The sequence below is a fragment of the Pholcus phalangioides genome, unplaced genomic scaffold (genome assembly GCF_987345545.1).
Source record: "Pholcus phalangioides strain wild (caught in Gottingen) unplaced genomic scaffold, Ppha-v1.0 ptg000009l_1, whole genome shotgun sequence".
Lineage (NCBI taxonomy): Eukaryota > Metazoa > Arthropoda > Arachnida > Araneae > Pholcidae > Pholcus > Pholcus phalangioides.
The window spans coordinates 44,138,928-44,164,490 of NW_028301602.1; the positions used below are offsets into that span (position 1 = coordinate 44,138,928).

Below are 25,563 nucleotides of genomic sequence, written 5' to 3' on the forward strand. Positions count from 1 at the left end.
TTGAATGGACTATTGATAAGTCGCCTACAGAGCCACTTTAGTGATCTCAATGTTTCACGGATCCTTTCAGTGCTCTGGAAATGTCCGGGCCGCTTAAGTGCTCTGGAACGGTGCCACGTATCACTTAAGTAATCTGGAAATGTTCCGCGGGTAGACCACACTGTGGGGGGGGGGGGCGATAAAGTGCTCTAAAACTGTCACTCAAGAGATCTCTTTAATGTGCCACGGATCGTTTAAAGTGTTCTGGAACTGTGTCGCGGGATAATTAAGTGATCCTTGAATGTGAAAGTGATCTTTGAGGCCTACTTCGGTGATCTGAAAATGTGCCATGGCCCACTTAAATGCTCTGGAATTGTGCCACGGGTCATTTAAGCAATTTGTAAATGTGCCGCTTAGTTCATTTTTACAAAATTAGATTTTAGGTGGTGGGCACATCAGATAAACCCGAGGGCCATGGGGTTTAAAGGCGTGTCAATTATAGCTTGGAAACACACGGAAGAATTAACGATAAAATTTAAATTATCGAAATTTCGCAGAAAAGTAGTAAAAATTCAAATTTTTGCATTTATTCGTCAAAATTGGCAAATTTTGCATCTATCGCGGTTATATTGGGAATTTAGCATTTATCGCGATTATTTCGTAAATACTAAATTTACGTATCCCTAGTAATCACTAATAAATGTGAAAGCAAAATTTATTCAGATTATAAAAATGGTTGGTAACTATGTGTAATAGCCGGTGATTATGCATAATAACTGGTTTTATCAAATTTCCGGAACGTATATAGCGGTTCTGTTTTAGTTGAGAAAAATTATTGTAGTGGTGGGTTTTTTTTTGGGGCAGGAATACTTTCATGGAAAACGCCATCTGTTATGCAGATTGGGGAAAATGACGTCATTCAGGATACGCCCGGGGCTAACGAGAAAGATAACTAATTAGTCTAACTTCTCTTTCTCGTTAGACCCGGGATACGTGTGCAGGCATCCTCCTTTATCAGTTTACGAATATGGTAACATTACAGCACTGAGCCCTACAGTAATGTGCACGGAATGCAATCGGGGAAACCCTCTTAAGCCGGGTTTTCCTAGGAGTAAAACTTTTGCGCTGTGGGCAGCGTGAAAACGCTGATTGGTTAAAAACCTTAAATTCAGGTTTTTTTTACCAATCAGCATTTTTACGCTCCACGCGCTGAAGAAACCTACTCCTAGGCAGGGCCGTCTTAAGAGCATCATGAGCCCCGGGCCAAGTGATTTTTCTGAAGCCCTACCAGGCAAATTCTCCAAAATTTGAACTAATTCTCATTTTTGTGAGGCCCCCTCTTCGCCTGAGGCCCCCCCCCCCGGACCGTGCCCGGGTGGGCCCATGCGTTAAGACGGCACTGCTCCTAGGAAAACCCGGCTTATGTGTTTCCTAATCTCGATTTAGAATATCTGAACCAAAAATCGAGTTCTTTGAGCTAAGAGAAAAAAAAGAACATTTTATTCCTATTTCTGTTGTGCCTCCTTTTATTTTGGGAAATAAAAATTTTTTCTCGATTTTCTTTACAAAAAATTACATCATAAATTAAAATAGTTTCAATTTTTAAGTCGTCAAGGGATGGCATCAGTTTGTGTATTTATGGGTCTCAGCTGTCACCACAATGTTGTTGTCGTTTGATGCGAGTTGAAAAGATCATTGAATAGATACAGGACGTTTCGGACAGAGACTCTGTTTATCCTTCTTACTTGTTATGTTGGCTTCGAGCTGAGAGCTTCAATCATCACCGTGATGTCAAATAAGAAGGACGGTGTGTTCACGAAGTTATACAACGCACCGTACGGAAACGCGGGCATTTTTCAACTATTCGACGCCACGAAAAGTAAGTGCCACTTCACGTTGTCCATTTTTCGAATATCAGTGAAACACTTTGTTCATTTGATTTGCCCTCAATATGAGAATCGATGAAGATGCTCGGTAGGAGCGGTATGTCTCACTGCGCGCGTTGCACAACGCACTCAATTAGAAACTACATTGTACGATGCAACCGAGTGCAATTACATTGTAGCTGCACCTTGTAAATACACCTCTGAGGAATTTTCAGGGGACTTATGCATGCCAGGATGTGTATTGCATGGTCCTAATTTGCTTATGATGTCGGAGTTATGTTTGTTTCGTTTTTGTAAGTGCTGCCATCTAGCTTGTTTTTTGGGAGTGAAAGTTTCAGAGATATCTGGATTTTTCATACAGTAAAAGGTTGATTGGAGCAGTTGTAGTATAATCCCTAGATGGTGATTTTTTTTTCTTTAACAAGAAAATCCTATAAGAGCGTGACGAGAAATCGTCAAAAGTGAAACAGATTCATGCTTTCGGATGTCTTTCTAGCCAAAGAAAAAAATCGCCAAAAGGGGATTATACTACAGCAATTCAAATGAAAAAAAAGTGATAAAAAAACAATGACAAAACAACATTATAAGGTATCGAGATTAAAAATAAAACATCCTAGACTAGATACGAGATCAAGATTGGAGATGAAGCAACATATGAAATGAATGTAACATATAAAGTGAATTTCATATGAACACCAATGATATTATTGTTTACAGCATGATTTTGGAATGAATATGCCAGAATAAAAAAATAAAAACCGATACTAAGACTTGGTCCTTCCTGTTTTATAAAAAAATACTTTTTTTTTTTGAAAAATAAAAACCTGGATCAGGACATAAAAGCCTCTCTGGGTTCGGTCAATAAAAACACGTGGGATTAAAACTCCAGATATAATGGCTAGTATACAAAAAATAATAAAAACAAATATTAAAGGCACAACCTGAAAGACAATGATATCCAAAACAAATACTCCATTGCATACTCCATTGTGGAAAACATAAACGGTATATACCATACTAGGAAGGGGGGGGAAGCGTCAACAATTTCAAATCATTCAAATGATGCGGTAATGCAAAAACATATTATAACCAGTGTCCTCTGTGGGATTGTATCATTTCACAGTAAACAAAGGGAATAATAATATCTCGCCGGAAAAAAAAACATTACGATAATATAAAATAAACTATAATGATTTTGATTGATTATCATATATTGCTAGGCCTTGAATGTTTTACAAGCTAAGTGTATGTCTTTTCCAAGAGCTAGTAATCACAAGTAAAGAAAGAAAGAATTGTAGGTGCCAATACCAATTTTTTAGCTGCCATGGTAACCTGGTATTTAAGATTTGTCAAGCTCTGTAGATTACTGCATATTCGATCGATTCATGGAATAAATTGCATTTGTATGTGTTATTTGTTGGTCATCTTGAATTGACTGCCGAAAAGATGGTGATTGCTTGGCACGAAAAATAAGTCTCCGCATGGGTACTGGAGAAAAAAACACCATGACTGAACATTTGTTCCCTGAATATTAATGTTTACCTAAGAAGACTGTCCATGTCAGCATGTTTTGCAATCATATTAGTTAAATATCTCTGTAGCAGTCAAAATGCTTGTAACCAGCATTCTAGGTAGAACTTCACTTTACCGCTGAACTAAGAAATCTAGAATATTCATACTCTAGGAATTCTAGAGTCTCAACAAAATAAGAAAAGTCATAAGATTTCAAGTACCTGAGATGAATGGAATTGCATGTCAAAGTAGGTTTACGTCATTCTAGTGCTTAAAAAACAGAATTTAATTTTTTTAAATGTGATTTTTAACAACGTTGTGTTTGCCCCGCTTCCTACAAAAATCCTAGTTACAGCTGTGAAAAATAAAGATCTACAGAATTATTTCAATTCTGATTTCTTTACATATGAAACATTTTTTTCTCAAAAATCTTGCTTTGCTAGTGAAACTCTTTTAAAACGCAGCCACATTTCATACCAAAATCTTTGTAGAGGATTTTTATAGGCAAATTTAATCACAAATTCTTGATTTCTAAGACATGAAACTGATTTTTTTTTACAGACAGCAAGAGTTTTGTCCAGAGATTGCGACTGCAAGTGAAAATTCCAGCTCACAATGGATGTGTAAGTTTTCTATTTTTAAATTTGGCTCTTAAGAAATTTAAGTGAGGCTTAATTTTTTTTTTTTTTCCTGATTTGTCAAACCCTGCTGTAAATCATGTTACATGGTTTCATCAGTCATGAAATTTTCAATGAAATTCAGTGTTTTCTCAAAAACAAACTTGTTGGTGACTTGTCAAGAATGCAGAAAGCTTCTATTTATGTTTATCACTTCCCCCCTTAATTACAGATTATGATACATACTTTTTTTTCTCTTCAGGTGAATAGCGTTTGCTGGAGTGAGACAGGAAAATATTTATTATCTGGTTCTGATGATCAACATATATGCATAACACATGCATATACTCATTCAGTAATGTTTCTTATTTATTAAATTTGAATAATAAATTTCAAAAATGCTTATTCAAAATGTACTTTAGTAAAATTACATGAGTAACTGATCCTTTAGGTCATTGTTTCCCAAACTTTTTGTTCCATCACCCCCTTCTTCTGAAACGTTTTCTCTCATCGCCCCCCAACTCAAGCAAACCCATAGGATCCTATGCTATATCCGTAGCTTCTATCGCCCCCCTGGACCATTCCATCACCCACCAGGGGGACGATATTGCCCACTTTGGGAAACACTGCTTTAGGTTAAGGCACGGGTTCTCAAACTGTGTGCCACAAAGCCATGGCATGCCTCCAACCTTTGTCAGTGTCAGGGGTGCTGCGAAGTGGTGATGCTGACAAAGGTTTTTTGCAGAGATTCTTTGTTAAACTGCTCTGTGGAGCCGTGTGTAAGCGTTGATTAGGAAGAGGGGTGCCATGGGGGGAAAAGTCTTGGAGCCCCTGGTTTAGAGGGCTCTTAATCTTCTGTGGGGAGCTCTAATACATTTCAATGGGTTATTTTCTAGTATTATACTAATTTATTATTCAACATTTAATTTTGCAGTTTAAGTTATTAATACATAGGAAACATCTATGTTACCAGCAGAGCTGGATAAATCTATAGCCCAACATGCCTATGGCAGGAAAAAATTTTGATTATGTATGTATTTTTTTCAACTGCATATTCAATGCTGTCATATAAAAGGGGATTTGTCCAGCCCTGGTTTGTGTAATTTTTCAGGTGAAAATCCGTTGAAATTTTCAGAGAATGATACTTTTTTACAAAGAAAAAAATTTTCTGTACACAAAAAAATTTGATTGTTTCAAATACTATTAAAATTTTGTTACAGACGTTTTTATTTTCTACCAGTTAATTAATTTTTATGAAATCTTGTTTTCTTCTAGATTTTGGCCTACATTGCTACTGGCCACAGATCGAATATTTTCAGTGCCAAATTCATGCCAGGTGCTAATGACAGTAAGGTATACACATTCTGCTTAGATTTTCAGTTTTTCCCTCTAGTACTTATTGTCTTATCTTGATCATTGTAACAACTGAAGGTGATACAATAAGAAGTTTCATTTGTGCAATTAATGGGTTGAGGACATTAAACCTATTATTTTCTCTCTCTGTATGTTGTTGTTTCTCTGGGTATATTCATATAAATAAAAAACACAAAAATGTGTTGACAGGAGGAGGAAAATTTCTTAAATGTAGAATTTTCCCATGAGAAGAAAAGAATGTGAATCTAGAAATAAGACTTCTTAAATAGGAAAATGTCTTGTGACAGGCTCTCATTATGTCGACTCGGGTTACTTGGGAGTATGCTGGTGTTTTTCCTCTTTTTTTTTCCTTCACCCATGCACTTACTTAATGGTTCTCAAACTTTTGCCACCCATGGCTCAGTCAGCATTTATCCATGGCTCCCCTAAATATTCTAATGAAGAACCAATGCAAAGCACTGAACAGGTGTACATAAATATCGACAGCTTCCTTTGTCCTCTGGCACAGGTTAACGATGTCCCAAGGAACTGCAACATATGCTTTGACAACCACTGCATTAACTAGTTGCAACTGCATCACCGCAACTTCCTGCCATACAGAATTTGGGAAGACAGGACATCAGTCTCTTATGTGCAGAAACGAGATGGATCCTCACAAGCAGCAGATTTGTTGTGTGTCTTATAACTTGTCAATCCATCCATGCTACGCAAGAGCCCATCTAGGCACTCGAGGACAATGCATATCATGCGTAGTGTCAACCCCGCTTTAAGCGGGCACTTCTTAAGTGAGTAATGGGTTGAGACTAATGACTTCCCAATGAGTTTCAACTATACTTATTGACAGGCAACATGATTTAATTTTTTGACTGATTGCATTGCGATACTTACTGATTTCAGGGCTTTATCGTTTCAGGTGATATCATGCTCTGGAGATGGAATAATTATTTATTCAGATTTAGATAATTCAGAATCTAGTATGGTTAATAAATTTGGCTGCCATTTTGGAACAACATATGAAATAATGACTGTACCAAATGACCCAAATACTTTTCTGTCTTGTGGTGAAGATGGTACTGTTCGTTGGTTTGACTTGCGAACAAAGACTAGTTGTGACAATAATGATTGCAAAGAGGTTGGTATTAAGTGTAACTCATTAAGATATGATACATTTTTAAATGATTAATTTTTATTTTTGGAATACTATCTAGCAGGGTATCTAATGTATGGACGGCTTTTATATAAAAGGAACCAATCACCATTAATTCAAAACAGAAAAAGCTCTATTTAAAGTTATCTTTAATTTTAAAAATAATAAAATCTCTTTTTGTGAAAAAAGTATTGTGATGACTTCAGGTACATATTAATGTTTCACTGTTACACATACAGTGAAACAGCTTGTTAACTGTTCTTCTCCCCTCATAGCTTCGTCGTAGAAAAAGGCTGTTGGTTCTCTTTAAATAATTTCAAATTAATATTTATCTAAAAGAAACCAAGTAAAGTAAATTATTAATTAAAACAAAGTAAATTTATTGAACAGTTTCATAATACAAAACTAATGAATGCAACTTTTGAAACAATACATTAACATTTATTCATCATCTATTGTGAAGTCTGCAATTGTACAAAACCATCTATATCATCTTCAACCCCACTACTCAAATCAAGTTTCTTATAAAAAGGCCAGGCATCCTTTGGTATAAGGTGACGAATAGATAGGATATCCTTATGCTTTTCCTTGCTTATTGGCTTCCCTTCATACCATAGGGAAATCAACCCAGCCGAATGAAAGCTGTGATTGGTGATAACTTTTTCAATTTCCTTGGTCCTTTTGAAGTCATCTGTCTGCATTTGTAACATGAAAATTGTTTTTCTTTTTGCGACCTCCTTCCATCACCTTAATATAATACCCCAAAGCGTATAGTCGTTGTTGGTTTTTTAGGGCAGATTCTATATCACCAAAATCTGAACCATTTGGAAGATAACTGTGCCCTGAAATGAGGTACTTCAATGTCACAGATTTCAGCATGTCTAGATAATCAAACAATGTATTAATCATAAGCAAATTTTTTATGTTTCGATTCTGAACCCCTCCCCTTTCTCATGAGTCAGACCATAAAATAAGATCTGTCGCATTCCTTCCAGCATGAGTAAGAATGTTGTTTTCCCAAACAGTAACCCACTTCCTCTGCATCTCGTCCTGCAGTCCCTTCTACCCAAACATAAAGTAAACTTTTGTTTTTCCAAAGTGGATCCAAGTATTATATACCTATATTTGCCTCTTGTAGTAAATAACATTTGTTGGGATTCTTGGTAGGTCCAATGTTTTCTCCATGTCATAACAAAGTTTACAGGTGTTCATTTCCTTTGCAGTTCTCGTCATCCAAATTGGTTAAAGAATGGTTGGTTGGCAAGTTAGTTGCACCATGAAGTTGCTTCCCACTTTCAAGGTGTGAATGCGAGCCAATCTCCCCTTTAAAAAGTCTTGCCACAGAGAGCAACGGACCTACAAACAGTACTAATGTAATTCAATCATAACACACCACTCACTTCACTTCTGAAATATAGATGGTGGTACACACACAGTTACACTTCCGACACAATTCACTAGGTAGTAAATCACCCATATATGGTGATAGACCTGAGTTGTGCTCGGATTGAAAGAAAGTTCTCGTCATCATTCACATGCACGCACACATATACTCTCTCTCTCTATATATATATATAAATTGTCACATTTATTGCAAATATCTGTATTCAGCTTCTTCCTTTTGATATTAAAATGTGTGTGAAGTATCATCCTGTAGCAACTAAAACTTACTGTGCCATTCCCTTCATTTTCTTCCTTGTGTAAGTCATAAATTTTTGATTCTGGTAGTTCAGTTGACAGATGCTCTGTATCACCACTCTCTTCTACAATAACAGGGAAACTTATTAATGTGATCCTTTACTTTCTGAATTTCATCTGGGGAAATTTGAGGTTGTCCTTTCCTGTGAGTTCCTCTCTTGTCAGTTTTCTGTAAACGACCAATCACCAAAGATATTTGCTCCTGTTTAAATAAAATAAGATGATGGAAACTCTGTTAGGTATTTGGTTCAAGTGCACACAGATGACAGCACAGCATAAATGTTGCTTGGTTCTATTTAAATAGAAAATTCACCTCTTTCATTAGTTCAGATATCGGTTTTTCTCAAAAATGTTAAAAATGGCACTTGGTTCCTTTTATATAAAAGCCATCCATATACAAGTATGTGTGAGCAAATAATCCATCAGAAAAGAAAAGGTGTATCTACATTTTTATTTCACTCTAACAACAACTTTTTAAAACATTTATTTCTCAAAATAAATCATTAATTGTGGATAAAAATTGTAAATTTATGTAGCTGTTAGAGTAAATGGTTCATTATAGCACTTCTCATCTTGTCTTTCATTCAAGACATTTTTGTTTTTATCATGTGTTTTTGTTCTTAATTCCTTTTGTAACATAAAATTGGCACGCATTGAATGGGGTTGAGGTTTAAGAGCAAGAGTTTCACTATGTTTTTGCTGTGTTTTCCCACCTGATTCTGTTTGAAACAATGAATTGTTTTCATCAGGCATGTGAAATGACATTTTTATGCAAAATTATAATGATTCAAGAATTTCCATTGTAAGTTTCTGTATGCAGACAATCTTAGTCTGAATGAAGAAGTGTTTTCTGGCTGGAGAGTCATTGTGGGATAGTTAATTTTATTTTATAATGCCCACAATAATCTGCTCATCATATTGTGATATCTTCATTTGTTTTTATTGAATGCAATTTTTTCCATATATTTTCTTTGCAGCCTTATACATTATTTATTAAAAATACTGAGCCTATAGGATAAATGAACAAAAGTTCAATGAAATAATAAATTGATATAGATTGTATTTTGTATGAAAGGGTTTGTTTCTTGTAGACATGAATTTATTTTGTGTAATTCAGGTAAGAATTTTGTTCCAATTTATATCATTCTAAAATTGCATTGTATTTTTGCCAGGATATCCTGATTGATTGTCATTCAGCTGTAACTGCATTATCCGTCAATCCAGTTGCACCATATCAGCTGGCTGTAGGATGTTCTGATGCTTCCGTCCGTATTTATGATAGGAGAATGCTTGGAACAGCTGCAACAGGCATGGGACAGTTTTGTTTTATTCTGTTATTGTATTTTTAGCTTCTTTGAAAGTATTAATTATTTTTACTACTGTTACTCTGAAGAGAAATGTTAAATCAAAAAGTTTAGTATAGAATAACTTCTCCTAAGTAAGGTGGTGTTTTACTGCGGTGAAAAAATTCCAAGTTCTTTTGTTGATTTCCATTTTTTATTCAACACAAAAAGTGAATATTTTCTTATGATCTGTAATAACTAATTTAGAAATACTATTTCAGTAGCTTTTCATCTTGTTTTTCAAAAAAAAATTACTTTTAATATAGGTATAGAAAATTACTGTTGTCTCTCGTAGACAAATAATTAACCCATTGCATCCATGAACCAAATAATTTGCTAATGATGGGTGTCCATTACCACCAAACACAGAATAATCTGCTTGTATAATACATAAAAACAAGTTTTCATATTAAAACTTCTTTCATTTTTCTTGAAACGATAGGGACACATAGGTTGGTTGGAGGCATAATGCAAATGGATTAAGTAAAGCCCAAAAAAAAATTAACAAGACAAGCTTCACAGGACATGTCATAATAGCACTGTTTGAAATTATCCTTTGAATTGAAGGTTGTAAGCTTTGACCCAAGTACCGTCAACCACATAGAATGGAGGTTGAGCAATAAAATGAATTCAAATAACAAAAGCACTTTAGAATCTGTTCTTACATTTGATGTGTTGTGGAAAAGTAGCAGATGAAAATTTATTTATGTATGCTTGTTTATATTGTGACATATCACTCAGGTAATTATACTAGTAATACTTCTCGAGCAACGATGGCCAACTTCACAGTTCCAGAATTCACTTCAAACCATAGAATTACATCTCTGGGGTACAGTCGTGATGGATATCAGATGCTAGTCAGTTACTCATCAGATTTTGTTTACTTATTTGACATACGAGTATGTAATTTATTTTTTGACATTTATATTAACAATTTGTATTTTCAAGTTATATTAGTGTCGTTATTAGTTATGAATTATAATAAATTTTCAATATATATATACATAATGTATCATTTTTACTGAATTTATTTTTTTCCCTCAAGAATGGTGGTGATAAAGATCCGAGGGTTCTAGGAAGTTGTAACAAACCGAAAAATGTAAATAATTCAATATTTTTACTGATTTATCAACTATAGGTGCTGTAATTACATACTGATTTCCAAATTCTTTGCTCATCTCAAAATTATTGTTTTGCAGACTAAAAAAACCATCACAAGAACTCCATTAATGAAACGACTAAGAGTTCGTGGAGACTGGTCTGATACGGGTCCTAATGCTCGGCCTGAGAGTGAAAACAGTGGTGAGAGACATTTCATCTTCATTTCAATCTTAAAGATGAAAATTCAAAAAGATTAGAGTAAAAAAGAAAAAATTTATATCTGTTTGTATTCTGTAACTTAACTTTCTGATGGTTGTCTTTCAAGCTTTGTTAAACCATATGAGTTAACCTGTTAACCTTTACTGAAATTTCTGATGGCTTTGTTGTCAATGTTCATAATCATCATTACATTCATTTCTTAAAAATTTCTTTTTTTTTACACAAATTAATTTGTTGAAGAACATGTTTTCTGACATGAGCTATTAGCTGATCGGTTTCACCGTCCATTGCACGGTTCCGTTCGGCATATATATGCTCTAGTGAAGGAAAATCTCTATCTCCTCTGTAGCTTAGTGGTCAGAGCACTCGTCCGGCAATCGAGGGACCCGGGTTCGACTCCCGGTAGAGGCAGAGATGAGTTTTTTCCTTCCTTAAAAAATTAACATCTAAAATAATTAATATCTTCACAACATCCAGTCTTCCGTATATCTTGAACATGTTTTCTATTTAATAATTGTACACTGAAACTTAGATTAACTCAATAGTCCCAAAGTAATGTTTCCATAGTTGTTTTAGAGAATGAGATCCTTGATTAATAGAGATGGTCCCTAAAAATTCAAAAAATAAAAGTTTGTGCTGATCAGATAAATTTATTTACAAACGAATAAAAATCAATCATCAATACATTTAATGGTAAAAGTAAACGTGACCAGTTTGCCCACATGCCTCGATTAGTTGAGGCTCTACTGTAGGTTTCTGCATTTAAAAATGAAAAAAAAAAATGTGTACCAAAATGATACAAATAGTTTTAATTTGCTTGCAATACAATTTGGCCTTTATTTGAATTAACTACTCAAAGCTATCTCGATCTAACAACTGGAATGGCACAAAATTTTATGTGAGTACCAGGGTTTAAGCTAGATAAAAAATTCCTTTAGCAAAAAATGGAGGGGAAAAGCTTTAGCAAAATGCTGCAATGCTAATGATTTATGGTCCAATGTCTTCTCATTTTGTACCTCCTGTACGCATTTTTGTGAAAGTGGCTACTACTTCTTTTGCATTCTAAGATTTTCTTTCGCATTTTGCAAAAAATGCAACCATAGCTTAAACCCAGATGAGTACTAATATCTTCATGTCTTTATCAGTTCCTATACAAAATGTTACTACATCCCGGCTGCCCGAAGTAGAATATACCCTGAACTGTGGTGTATGGCACAGAAAAATCTGGGAAGAATTTAGAGAAAAGAATGAACTCTTCTGTATAGGAAACACTATTATGGGAATTTTTACTGCAGAGCATATTCATTCAGCGGAAGGCTCATTGCAGAACAATGCAAAACATTCTACTTTGAGACCTGGTTGCTAGATCAAACTATAGATGATGTTGGTTAGTGTCAATTAAATTATTGCCTGTATGTTAGAATGTATATGTGTGTGTTTTCTACTTCAACATTAGCAGGAGAGCAGCAGCCAAGAACTTTGCATGCCAGTTTAATGCAGAGAATGTCAGATGTCCTTACTACTATGTATAATAATAGAACTCGCTCAGCAAATCAAAATGAATCGGCTTCACATTCAGAAGGTAGTGAAATGGAGGACAATGAAGATAACGAAGTAGCTGGTAATTTTCTATTGTTTCTTTGTTAGTTGATTAGAATGCTTAAGGGGAGGTTCCTAGTCATTCTGTGTGAAAGAGATGAAAATTTTTTGTTATTTTGTATTTTAATTCAAAATCTGTTATTGTGTGCTAATAACTCACAAATAGTATTTACTACAGGTGTTTCTGGGTGGCTCAGTAATCAAGGGTCTTTGCCTAGTGTTATTGATGTGGAAGATTCTTCCGAACTTCCAGAACAGCCTCGAGTATTGCCCTCTACTAGTGGTGTTTGTACAGCATCAACAAACAATAATGAGCTCAGTGGAAATGGAGAAAATTCAAATCAAAATGAAGAGGCCATAGCTCAGCCACTAACTGCATCAGGACTATCTCGCAACAGTGTAGATTTACCTTTTACGATGATAAAAGTATCTTCTGCTCCTGTTAATGACATATCATCTGAATCTCAAAACAATCTTCTTGAAAACTCACGAGCACTTAATCTGAGCTTACAAAATATCAGACAAGAACTCTCGCAGCGAAGCACTGGGACAGAGTTGAGGACTACAACGTAAGCATTTAATTCAGCCACTTTTGTTAATATTTTTACACCCATCAAATTGTTCATTTATTGTAAATTGAGTGTGGGAACAGAAAAAAAATAGTATTTTTTTGAACTCTTCCAATTTTATTTCATAACCCACTTCATCTGAAATCACATGTGTGAAATTATTTGTTACTTCAAAATATAAGTTACATATAATTATTTTAGGGCAGAAAATCCACCTGTGATCTTTATAGATGATGATGAAATTCCAGTCATTGACTTATCTTCAGCCAATGAGGATTCGAATGAAGCAAGTAATTTGGCAACTGGATCTATGAGTCATTCTTCAAATGAAAGCTGTGCCAATCCATGCTTGAATAGTAGAAGTTCAAGCAATCTTGTGAGCGCTTTTGATTTTTCTCTACACCTTTTCTAAATCAATTTAGTTAATGGTAATTGATGCAAAAAGTCAAGAAATAATTATCAAAATTTTTTGTGTAATATAATTAGCAACTGTTATTGGTAAACATAATATGTAAAACTGAGCCATAAACTTAGTCATTTTAGTGGGCCTATTAAATTCAAAAAATTATTTAATATTATATCATGCAATAAAATGAATCAAGATGAATGTTGGTGTTGTGCTGGTTCACAATTAAGATTTTCAGGGGAGGGGCAAACATAATTTTGCCATCTCTCTTTGCTGTAAAGACTGATTTTGTAATATTTTTAGTATTTTTATGTTTCCCCTAAATTTAACAGTTGTTGCTCTTTAGCTCCAGCCCTAGAATCGTGTATTGTAAATATATAGGTGTTGAAATTATTTTTTTGAGCAATACTATATATGTTATGTGGATTTCATAAATTTTAAATCCTCTATTCACCTGATTGCATTATTTTGTACAACCAGGTACAAAATAGTAGACATAATTTATACTAGACATAAGTCAGATAAAAAAGAAGTTATTGAATGAGCTGAAACTTTTTGAATTAGTTACAAGAGCTGAAAGTTAATTTTTAAAGCTATCTAAGCCATGGTTTTATTACAGGAAACTACTTATTTTAACAAAACAAAGTACCATTTTAAAGCTGAGAGCTTTTTTTGAATTTGTTAACTTACACTCATGATTTACTGTCCTTTGAAATTAGGAGTCGAATACCGTTATCTGTGATAATGAACCATGTGAGGCATCGGGTATTACAATTTCAGAAGTTAGAACTGTTAGCTGTGATTCTTCAAATGTGATGTCCAGTCCTGCTACTGTTGAAGATGCCACTGCTAATTCGTCAAACATTAGTGAACCCACTGGAATACATGTACCAAATATTTATATTGCTAATGTACCACCAACTGAAGCAGAAGTCATTAGCTCTGTACAAGAACAGCAGCAGCAGCAACCTTCTGAACAAGGAGAGATTTCATTTATGATGGAAATGGATCCATGGGACATGGACAGTGAAGAAGACTCACGATCATCATTTCCATCATCTCGAAGGTATTTAGCCCTTTATATTTATGCGCCAGTAATTTTTTTTCTTTTTTTGGAATACTTTTGTCTCTCAGATACTCCATCAGCATTTAAGAGGTTATGTATCAGATTTAAAATTGAAATGTCTAAACCAGTGTTTCTCAACCACCGGGCCCTGACATCAGTCGAACCGGGCCGTGAGTGGTGCACTGTTTCATTTTCACCCATTTATTTCCCATTAGCCATGTGTGTGGCCAGGCCTTTCACTAGCAAAAAAGAAATCAACCAGGCTGTGGGCATCCAAAGCCCGAGAACCAGTGGTCTAAACCACTGCACTATAAAGAATTAAAATACAGCCTGTGTTGAGGATCGTTTGGTTCCATTTTGAATTCCTCTTTCATTAGTGCTTTCATAAAACAAAAAAAAGATATTGGTATCTCAGAAGTACATTGCTCAAGTCGCTTTTTGATGGTGTCCTCCAAAAGGGTTAAAAAATTAGCATACTCTCTTTAGTTGGAACTTCTGAAAATCTTTTTTATATATATATATATATGGTAAAATAAATGAATTTATTGTTCTAAACATCCATATGACCATAAACTATTCAGTTCACTTGATAAATTTTCTTTTCTAAATTATTAAAATTTCTTTTTTGTACAGAAGTGGTAATGTTCAGAGTGGTGTTATGTCTGCTTTTGTTACTGACAAAGGTGAAGACATGGAAAGTGATGAATTATGTGATAATTACTCTCTGTCTCCTACTGTGCGGAAGAAATATGCTGGTCATAGAAATGCCAGAACTATGGTATTAATATTTATTATTTATTAGATTGTTATTTCTTTAACTTTAGAAATACATACAGTTGAACTTGGATAATTAAAAGCTCTTTATTTTCTACTTTTTTTACTACCAATGTCTGCATCCATAAGTCAACCACAATTTTTGTTCCTAGAAGTGAACAAGCCTATGAACCTCGTTTGGAGACATGATGAAAAATGTTTACTAGGATATATATATCCAAGTAGAAATATAACCTAGTTGAGTGAATTAAAAATCAATTTACAAGTTCAAATATCAAACCAATATCAGTTCCAAAAGGCAGCTGGAATATGCAGTGGGATAAAATATAATAAAATATTTTTATTATTTTTTATATATTTTATAAAATGTGTATATAAATGAACAATAGTGCTAGAGAGACATAACATCTTCAACATATTTTACCAGACAATAAACTAGGATATCAGCACTCCAGTTTTTGAACATTCCATAGGACTTGATAATCACATACACACATGAGCTTTCGTATTTCCTTTTGTTCATTGCATCTGACATTGGCAGATACTGATTAAGTCATCTAAGATCCTGTAAAATTTTAGTTACCAATGGAAAGACAAAAGCTAGCATGTGAAACTGGAATCGAAATCATCGCTTCTTGCTTAGAGCCAAAAAAAATCAGATTTTGTCAATTGCAACTTTTTAAATATTTTTATTTAGGTATTCTGGTAAAAATCAGTATAAATTGGAATAATGAATAAGATGACTAAAAGTTAGCCATGAATTCAGAGAAAGGACACATTTTGCAAATGACTTATTTGGATCAAACTTTGAATATCCAAATCATTAGGGGAAAAAATTCAATTAAGCATTTTATTTTTATTTATTTTTCAGTATATTCAGGTATTTATTTTGATATATCTTCAGATCAAAGAAGCAAACTTCTGGGGAGACAACTTCATCATGAGTGGTTCAGACTGTGGGCACATATTTATATGGGATCGACATACCACTGAATTGGTCATGCTTATGGAAGCTGATCATCATGTTGTCAATTGTTTGCAACCTCATCCTTTTGATCCAAGTAAGCTAAATTTGACAAATCAGTCTCAATACTATTTATAAGAATAACATTCTCAAAATTTTTTGAAATAACTGTTCATAACTTAGTTCTTGGTATGTTTTTTTTTATTGGATGGAATCCCAAATATTTAATGTTGGAAGTCAGGTGTAATTTTTTTATTTGCTTTTAGTTTTGGCATCCAGTGGTATTGACTATGACATCAAAATATGGGCACCACTTCGAGAAGAACCTTTTTTTGATGAAGAGAAAGCAGATGAAGTAAAAATGTTGTTGTTATCATTATATGTAGTTTTTGAAGAATCTAAATTGTAAATTTTCCTTCTTATTGTGATTGACATCAAAGGGAATAACATGTCACAAAGACTGACTGAAACAATTTCATCAACATTAATATTTTATGTAATAATATTTTGCTGTTGTCAGAGAGATTTCCCCATAGCGTTAATGTACACTGCTGGCCACCCAAATTGCAACACCAAGAAAGACAAGAGATATCGCAACAATATTTATTTTGTAGATAACATGTTGACCAAGCATTAAATGATTAAATTTATAGACTTCTGTGAAGTGTGGTTCCTGCCAAAATCAGTAGCCAGAGTAGCCGCCATTGTTGGAGATCACCGCTGCCACACGCCTCGGCATTGATTCAAAGAGACTTTGGATGTGTTCTTGGGGTACAGCAGACCAAGCAGCTTCCACGCGTTGCCAAAGTTGATCTGGTGTGGCAGCTGGGGATGTAATCTGGGTCAATCGTTGAGCAACCATGGACCACATGTTTTCTATCGGCGAAAGATCCGGAGAGCGAGCTGGCCAGGGAAGCAATTCAATCTGGCGATTGACGAAGAACCTTTGGACAATGCGTACCACGTGTGGTCGCGCATTATCCTGTTGAAATATGGCTGTGGGCAAGCCCTGAAGGTAAGGAAGGACAACTGGCTCCAACACCTCGGAGATATAGCGCTGGCTTTTTAAAGTACCGGCAATGCGTACTAGAAGAGTGCGAGAGTGATATCCAATACCGCCCCATACCATAATACCCGGTGCAGGACCAGTGTGGCGGTGCATAACGCAGCTGTTCAGCATCCTCTCTCCACGGTGTCTCCAGACTCGAATCCGACCATCGTGGTGTTGCAGACAGAAGTGTGACTCGTCAGTAAAGACAATTTCATTCCATTGTGCCGTTCACATACTACTTTCATCGCACCATTGGCGGCGGAGACGTCTGTGGTTCTGCGTCAAGGGTAGACGAAGCAATGGACGTCTTGCGGACAGACCACTCTGCTGTAAACGGCGTCGAATGGTACGCGCAGACACTGGATGATGCGGTACAGACTGAATGTGCTGTGCTATGGTTCGTGATGTGGCTGAGCGATCCGTCACTGCCATACGCACAATACGCCTGTCATCACGTGAAGTGGGTGCACTGAGGTGGATGCGATCGAACACGTCGGTCCGTCGTACCCTCCTGCATCCAACGATCACATATCCGCATTACAGTTGTTTGGTTTTGTCCAACACGACTACCGATTTCCCTGAAAGATAATCCACAATCTCGGTAGACCACTATCCTTCCTCTGTCGAACTCGGATACTTGATCAAAAGATGATCGCTGTTTTCTACGAGGCATAATTGATCGTTTTTTTTAAAAAACCACAAGAAAAACACAATTGCCGTACTTCAAATCGTCGAAATCTCCAAGCCTTAAATAGCGCTTTGAAGTGGCGCCAAAGGCGCGCGTGATGTGCGTCTGCGCTGAAATTCTAATCATTTGCATATCTCACCTCCGCTAATGCATGTTGTAAATTTCATATTATTTGCATGCTTCCTTCAGGGTGTTGCATTTACGGTGGCCAGCAGTGTACATTAAATGAGATTCCATCTATAACGATAAATCCCTTCATAATGGTAATTTTCTCCAAGTCCCTTGAAAGTCATTGTAAAGAGATTTCCCTAAATATATATATATTTTTAATAAGAGCCACTACATGACTGTAAGGTGATCATGCTAGCATCTCACACTGGAGGGGTTCAAAATCAATTCCTTTAACCCTGCAGAATTGAAATGGCATCATTATCAGTGTCTTGATTATGAAATGCTCAAAGTTGCAATGAAAATGTTCAGAGGTGTGAGAGACCCCTCACAAGATTTTCCAGGGTTAAACTGGTAATTGTTTCTGCATGGGTTGGTTATGCTGAGGTTGATTTACTGAAGTTTTGAAGTAATCTGTCTAATAACTGTGCTTGCTATAACAATTTAATTATTGTTATTTCCTAACTTTAGTCTTCTTATTAAACTACAAGCCATAAAACAAAAATATTTAATCACTCTATATTTGTATTTTGTGCAATAACAGGTTCATGTGAGATTTATTTTTTCAAAAATTTAATTAAAAAATTTTTTTTTCTCCCTAAGATAATAAAGCGCAATAGAGTGATGCTAGAGGAGACAAAAGATACCATAACAGTGCCTGCAACTTTCATGATACGCATGTTGGCATCTCTAAACCATATAACTTCTGGTAAGATGAATAGCTTTGTTTAGGGGTTTTTTCCTCCTTGATCTCCTGATACTTAAGTAGTTTCTCACACATTTGGTGTTTTAGAATTTTATCGAGTTTCTCTTCATGCCGTTCAATGATTTCTTTCAAACCTCTTTTCTTATCAGTCAATGGAAATTTGTTGAAATTTCATTCTAAAATCAAAAAATTGTGGTAATTTGTTGGTAATTAATCTAGTTAATTTATTTAGTTCCTTGTTAATTAATCTTGGACATTCATAATTCAATCAATTAAATATGGTATTTTTTTTATGTTGTTAATCATGTGCTTATGAACGTATTTCTGTATGCCAGAGGTGGAGGGCATCATGTCACAAAGGTAAAATTTTACAGGAGAGTCATTTAAAGATTTTTTTAGTATTCCTTTCTGTGGAGCTCACTTGTTTTATGAAGTGAATATTTCTGTTATTTACTGAAATAGGACTTAGTGTCCTATACCTATGTGTGGTGTAACGAAAGTATTGCAAATTATAAGCATTGTCCAAATATTGACTAAAATAGACAGTGCCCTTTATCTCTATAACATACAGTTTTGAATATAAAAACAAATGATTATTTGCCATGTAATGTTGAATTTTCTATTTCAGGAAGTGGGTGGAGAAGAGTCGCTCGTCAACTAAGAGATGGCAGTCGGAATCGTAACACTCGGTAACTCTTTTGCATGGAAAAACAGAAGGATTTTTTTTCCTACCTCTGCTAAATATGTTTAAGCAGAAACGTAGCACATATTTATATCTGAGTCACCATGCCCTCCTCAATGTGTGATATGCATAACTTAAATTTTTTTTTGAATCTCAGACCCACATAGATATCTGTGATTTTATTGCTTTACTTGCTTTTGAAGGAAATGGTATCTTATTGGATTGTTCTTATTTTCTAGAGCACAACCAAAGAGTGTTTGTTTTTTTCTTTTATCATTGTACTATTTATGATTTAATTGTAAATGTAAAACAAATCTTTAGACCTGTATGTGTATGTATGCATGCATATACAATATGATTTTTTTAGTTGAGGTTATTGATTATACTAGTCAACGTGGTTACTTTAATTTTTGTTTATGTGTGAGGAATTTTTCTTTTATTTTTGTTTTTTCTGCTGTATACAAAATTCTGATTAAAAAATGCTGACCTAATCTCAATTGTTAGATGACATTAAATATTATGTCATTTGCATAATATAGACCAGTGAGGTTCCCAGCCAAGGGTACAGGGAAGCATTTTTGGGATTGCAAGATGGGAAAAAATTGCATGTTGACTGATTATATTCAGGAAAATTAAAATGATAAAAATTAAAGTTTTCAATTTCAAGAAAAATATGAATCATACCAATATTTTGACGCCTCTTCTGCTGACAGAAATGTGTTGTAAGGATTTTGTGTTTCAAACTTCTTTTCAATTAGAGATTGTACTTGAAAAATACTCAGTTGAGAAAAATGCCATTATTTTCCCCAACTATTTCGTGATTTGTTTACATTGGTACCTCATTTTATTAGCATGTTGTGCTTAGATTTGAAACTGTCGTGAACACACATGACTCAGGAAAAACTTCAAAAAAATCAGTCATGTGTCGAAGAACTATTTAACTCTTTAACGCCCAGATAGAAAACCTGGGAGGGTCGTGAAAATACCAAGTTTTTTGTGTTCGAAGTGGACTCGTCCAAATTTCGGCCACTCTCCCTCTCCCCACCCTCTCTCCATGAGTTTCTATTCATGCCACCCTTTGCATTGATGTTCACCCTTTCATTTCAATGGATTTTCGGGAGATAATTAGTCTATATATATATATATATATATATATATATACACACACACACTGAAAACACCCCTTTCCTCACAGCATTATCTCTTTGTAAAATGCATTGAGTACCCTTGGTCCATTCTCAAGGAACATTCTAGTACATCAGCTTTTAAAATCCCATCGATAGGGCGTTGCAGTTGTATTTCCGGTCCCGCCTCTGACAAGAGCTTTCATCTTCTTCCCCGTTGGTGACAAAAGCCCACCAAAACATACCCATACCCCATAGCTGGGCCGACTTGAGGCGGTTATGGGCATTAACCTACTCCGCCGACTTCGGGCGATTTGGGCATTATAGAGTTAATGAACCTTTTTTTACAAATCTCAAAAAATGTTAAAAAATAGTTAGTTTCTTTAGTATTGTTTTTGAATTAATTTTCAAAAAATGAAGTCAAAGTTAAATATTAGCCAAAGCCAAAAATATATTAAACAATAAGTAAAATAATTCATAGAAATTAATTATTGGATAATTTATGTAATGAATTACAGAAAAACCTAAATTTTGTAACAGATAAAAAAATGTATTATCCAAAAGAGGTGTGGGTAGGTAAGTCGCATTTCTCTGGGGGTGCGGGAAGGAGAAAAGGTTGGGAACCACACACACACACTGATATAGACAATATCATATATATTGGGGTTGGGAATCAATCAAAATTTTCAACTGGTTAGTCAAAAATTTTTAATTTTTTATTATCAAAAGTCAAACATTTAAAACCAACGTAGTATTGGTGACCACTTTATATCAGTTGATGCTATGAAAATTTCCTGTATTCATTTAAGGCACCTATTTGCTAAATGTAAACAAATCCAGGGATTCATTAAAAATTAAGGCCACCTGCCGAAAGTAATTGAATATGCTAAACTATCTGTTAAGACCTGAAATTTTTTCGCTTGAATCTTTTGCCTTTTAAAAAATCAGTTATTTTTTGTTGGTCGCCAATGTTGAAACTAGTTTCAAACTTCACACTGCTGCTTTCTTAGATTGAAAACTGTAGGAAAATCCCCTAAAGGGAGTTTTTATTTCTTAAACCCTGTTTACATGAGGAATAAAAAAGTCAGTATTTTACAGGTAATAGGGAAAAATCTCTGAAATCTGTTTACACGACATTAGCATTTTTCTCGGTTCCCTGTGCAAAGAATAACTGGAAAGGATATATGACCCCCCCCCCCCATAAATCCACAAAGAAAGAAAAAAAGGTGCAAAACTGCACTTTCATTGAGGTGCTTTCCAAATCCTTGATAAATTTGTCAAATAAATCAAGTTAATTTCCAGACTTTTAAGAAATATTCTGATTGAATTTTAAATTATTTAATTTGTATTTCAGTGATTAATTGGACCAGCTCATATATTATTCAATGATACACACAGGCAAAAATGTACAGTAATTTCCTGCCTTTAATTTGCAGATTGAGTGTTCAAAACATCTGAATTTCTTTGTGCGTATTATAGGCAACTTTCTATTACCTGTAACTTTGTTTTTTTCAGATAAGAATGAAATATTGTTAAAGGTTAATAATTTTTAATAGCTTTTAATTTATGTTGTCTTTTATATATTAACACTGAAAATATTTTTTTGAGTATAGGAACCAGAAAAATCAAGATATTTTCTCTCAAAAGCAAATTAACTTATAGCACCTTCCCCCCCCCCCCCCACCATCTTTTAAGATTTCATTAGCAACAACAAAGTGACACACAGATCACTCCTCATATGATAACCTCTCTGACAAAGATCTTTCCTTGTATTGTATACATTCATATAGAGAGGATAGCAGGTTTTTTTTTTATTTCACACATCGTGTTCATGAATTGCAGTGTTCATATTGCAGTATTGTGTTTGGCTGATTAATTGCCATTAAGGATTATAAAATGACTTTTATCGCTGAAATTAACTAAATTTGCAGGCAGGTGCATATTATAAGTGGAAAATCATAGTACATATGCATATTATATTTTATATCTTTTAGCTTTGTTAAAAAAAATTTTTTGTTGCTTAAATAATTCTGATTTAGTCATCTAAATTCTTCATTTACATAATGAACATAATTTTCAATTGAATATCTAAGTTACACTTTGATAATAAATTATATAAGGAGACGATTATAAGAAAATGTGGTTAAACACAGTAAATGATCTCTGAAAAGTTTCTCATCCTCATTTTGATGATATTTTTTGCATTTCTCTGTATAAGTGTCATATGTACTTTCTTTCTCAACCTCTCATCAATTCAGTTCATGTTCCCCTTAAGTATTGAAATTTAATCTCTTACTATCATGCCCCCACTCCCACCAGGTGGTGTGATATAGATAATTTATAAGTATCAAATAGCATTCATTCAATGGACTCGCTTAAGTTTCTTCAGCTTGTCAAAAAAGAAGAAAATTTTACATTAAATGTGAGACCTTTACAGACCTCCTAGAAAGGTGCTGCTGACCCGTTAAAAAACCATTGCTTGACAATATTTTATTACCATCACAGTTGGGTCAAATTGTTTTGCTCTGGTGCAAATTTGCTTTTGTTAGCAACTCCGGGCTACTACCACTTAACCTTACATGCACTTCGTACATATTCTTTTGCAGTATTTATACAGAATCGGTACATGCTGGAATGTGTGTTCTGGGTGTATGTATGACCCTAATGTATTTATGTTGTCAGACTTATTCTGTTGCTGTTGCTGCCATGTATCTTCTTTTTTTTAAGTTAATGCTTAAATTTTCATGTTATGTAAGTATGATGTTGAAGGTTTGTCTGCTCTTCAACTGCAAAGCAAGAATGCGCTTTGAAGTTGGAAAGCTACAGAGAACCAACTTCAGCTGACCACCATTGTGCTGCCAACTGAGCTTGAACCTGAATTCTCACAATGAGAATCTAGCATGATGCCCACACGACCGTAAGGCAGCTAGCAATTCTAGGCTGTTGGCACACACTCATCATGTGCAACAACTACATGCAAATAAAAATTTAAACCAACGAAATCGATCACGCCTCTGCGTGTCTCTAATTTAATATTCATTCAACCAGATTATTTTAACATCTGTTTATTTATTGTATAAAAGAAATTTTATTTTGCCAATTAAATGTGAGTCAACATTTTGGAATATACACTGCATCTTTCCACAATGAAATTTAGCTTTCATATATATTTTCTTTCATTCCTCAAACAGATGTTTCTTATTTGCCAAATGATGACAGTCAATTCATAATATTTGAAATTTGGCTCATTGAAGTGATATTTAAAAGTGATGTGTGTGTGCAGTTACACTATTTTCAAACTTTTAAAATTATGATTTTCAAAATGAAAACTAACGCTATAGGCCTATACTGTGAGCTCTAAAATCATGTTTTTGAAAATACATGAATGCACACAATATGATGATACATAAATGCTAAGACACCTATTCCGAGAAATACAGCAAATGTATGGAAACTTAGAAACTTTTTCCTTTTTCAAGAGGTACATCGAAGAATTTTTGGTAGCATACAGGGCCATAGTGTGCCTTTTCTGGGCCCTGGGGGAAATTTTTCCTTGAAAGAGTTGTTATCATGCAAAATAAGTGTAAATTTTATTGGGGCCCCTTTTCAGCTCGGGGCAGTGCCCCGGTTGCCCCAGTCTAATTACAGCCCTGGTAGCATAGAGCATAGTAAATTGATGCTTGAACTTTGGCTATCAGTAACTAAAGCAACAGTCTAAAATATGTATAATTTTTTCTATAAAATACAGTCAAACCTCGTTAATGAGTCACTCTTGGGAGAGCAAAAATATGACTTAGTAAGCGGAGTAAGCCATAGCTGTGCCAATTCCTGCATGAGGACAATTGGGAGTTACAAAAAGGGACCCGGTAAGCGGTGTGACGTGTTAACCAGGGGACGCACTAACAAGGTTTGACTGTAAATCCAGATTTTTCTCAAGTCATCATTCAATGAAGGAAAAAGTTTCTTTTAAAAAAATTTCATTATTGTAAGAAGGTTGTTCAGTTTTCAGAATTTCAAATGTTTTTGCATATTTTGTAGTTATCAATTACAAATATTCACAAGAATGATGCTCTATGTAAACTTTCATGATTTGTGTACATAACTATGTACAAAAATTTCATTACATACACTGTTTTAAGTATTTTGAAAGGATTGTACAAATTTAGAAGAGCAAAATTTAAAAATTATTAAAAGTCTTATTTGTGGTATATGTGTGTGTTCCTAAATAAAAGTGCAGCAGTACAAATACTGTGTTTACTTTTTGTTCACTAAAGTTCATGTTTGTCTATAATTAACAAATGTAGAATCACCTAACATACATGCACCTTGTAAGCATTCCTCTGCAGAATTTCTAACAAATTGGTACATGCCAGAGAATGTATGTTCTGAGAGTATGTGTGGCCCAGAAATGTATTAACGTTATCACACAGAGTTGTGCTTGTTTCGTGTTTTTGCTGGTGCTGCCATCTGTTTCCCATATTCTGAAGTGCATATGGTAAATGCTTGAATTTTCATGTTATGTAAGTACTGTGATGAAAGTCTGACTGTTCTCTGCAGAGAGACTTTTTCAGATGAGTGACTGGGGGGGGAGTTCGCATTCATGAGAATTGTAGGTGCAAACAATGATCTCACAAGCGTATTTGAACAATGTGTTTACATCACAAATGTCTTTGCAAAAATAAGAAAAAAGTGCATTGAAAAGAACAATACCTATTTAAATAGAAAGAAATTATTTGATGTTTTTTTAAAATATTATTTTGTATATTACAAAGTTGTATGTTTCAGTCACAGTATCGCTTAAAACGAAAACTTCTTAGATTATTTCAAAGTTTAAGTACAACTTGATGGCACATAAACGTGAGTAAAATTATGAACTTTTCAAGACTTTTC

At 34.6% G+C, this 25,563-nt stretch overlaps 1 protein-coding gene across 2 annotated transcripts; it reads left to right on the forward strand.

Annotated features, from left to right (window-relative positions):
• The first annotated feature begins 1,598 nt into the window (after window positions 1–1,598).
• On the forward strand, window positions 1,599–24,881 carry LOC149083140 (DDB1- and CUL4-associated factor 6-like). Of its 2 annotated transcripts, XM_089236283.1 has the most exons (18): window positions 1,599–1,858; window positions 3,939–4,000; window positions 4,257–4,349; window positions 5,270–5,347; window positions 6,282–6,500; window positions 9,386–9,521; window positions 10,298–10,455; window positions 10,602–10,655; window positions 10,756–10,858; window positions 12,333–12,497; window positions 12,654–13,044; window positions 13,246–13,420; window positions 14,170–14,516; window positions 15,150–15,294; window positions 16,195–16,351; window positions 16,521–16,609; window positions 18,765–18,870; window positions 19,496–24,881. In XM_089236283.1, exons 1-18 carry the CDS (start codon window positions 1,768–1,770, stop codon window positions 19,558–19,560), a joined length of 2,634 nt encoding a protein of 877 aa, XP_089092409.1. In that variant the 5' UTR covers window positions 1,599–1,767; the 3' UTR covers window positions 19,561–24,881. The 2 variants fall into 2 exon arrangements, with proteins under 2 accessions (XP_089092409.1, XP_089092410.1); XM_089236284.1 differs by lacking the exons at window positions 1,599–1,858; window positions 3,939–4,000; window positions 4,257–4,349; window positions 5,270–5,347 and adding an exon at window positions 5,978–6,153.
• The last annotated feature ends 682 nt before the right edge of the window (window positions 24,882–25,563 follow it).

What these genes read in the sequence shown, in the direction of transcription:
- LOC149083140 (XM_089236283.1), top strand. Translation starts at nt 1,768, where the DNA reads ATGTCAAATAAGAAGGACGGTGTGTTCACGAAGTTATACAACGCACCG. An exon ending in ATAGAAATGCCAGAACTATG is followed by an intron (nt 15,295 to 16,194) that starts GTATTAATATTT and finishes ATATATCTTCAG; the next exon opens with ATCAAAGAAGCAAACTTCTG. An exon ending in ATGAAGAGAAAGCAGATGAA is followed by an intron (nt 16,610 to 18,764) that starts GTAAAAATGTTG and finishes TTTCTCCCTAAG; the next exon opens with ATAATAAAGCGCAATAGAGT.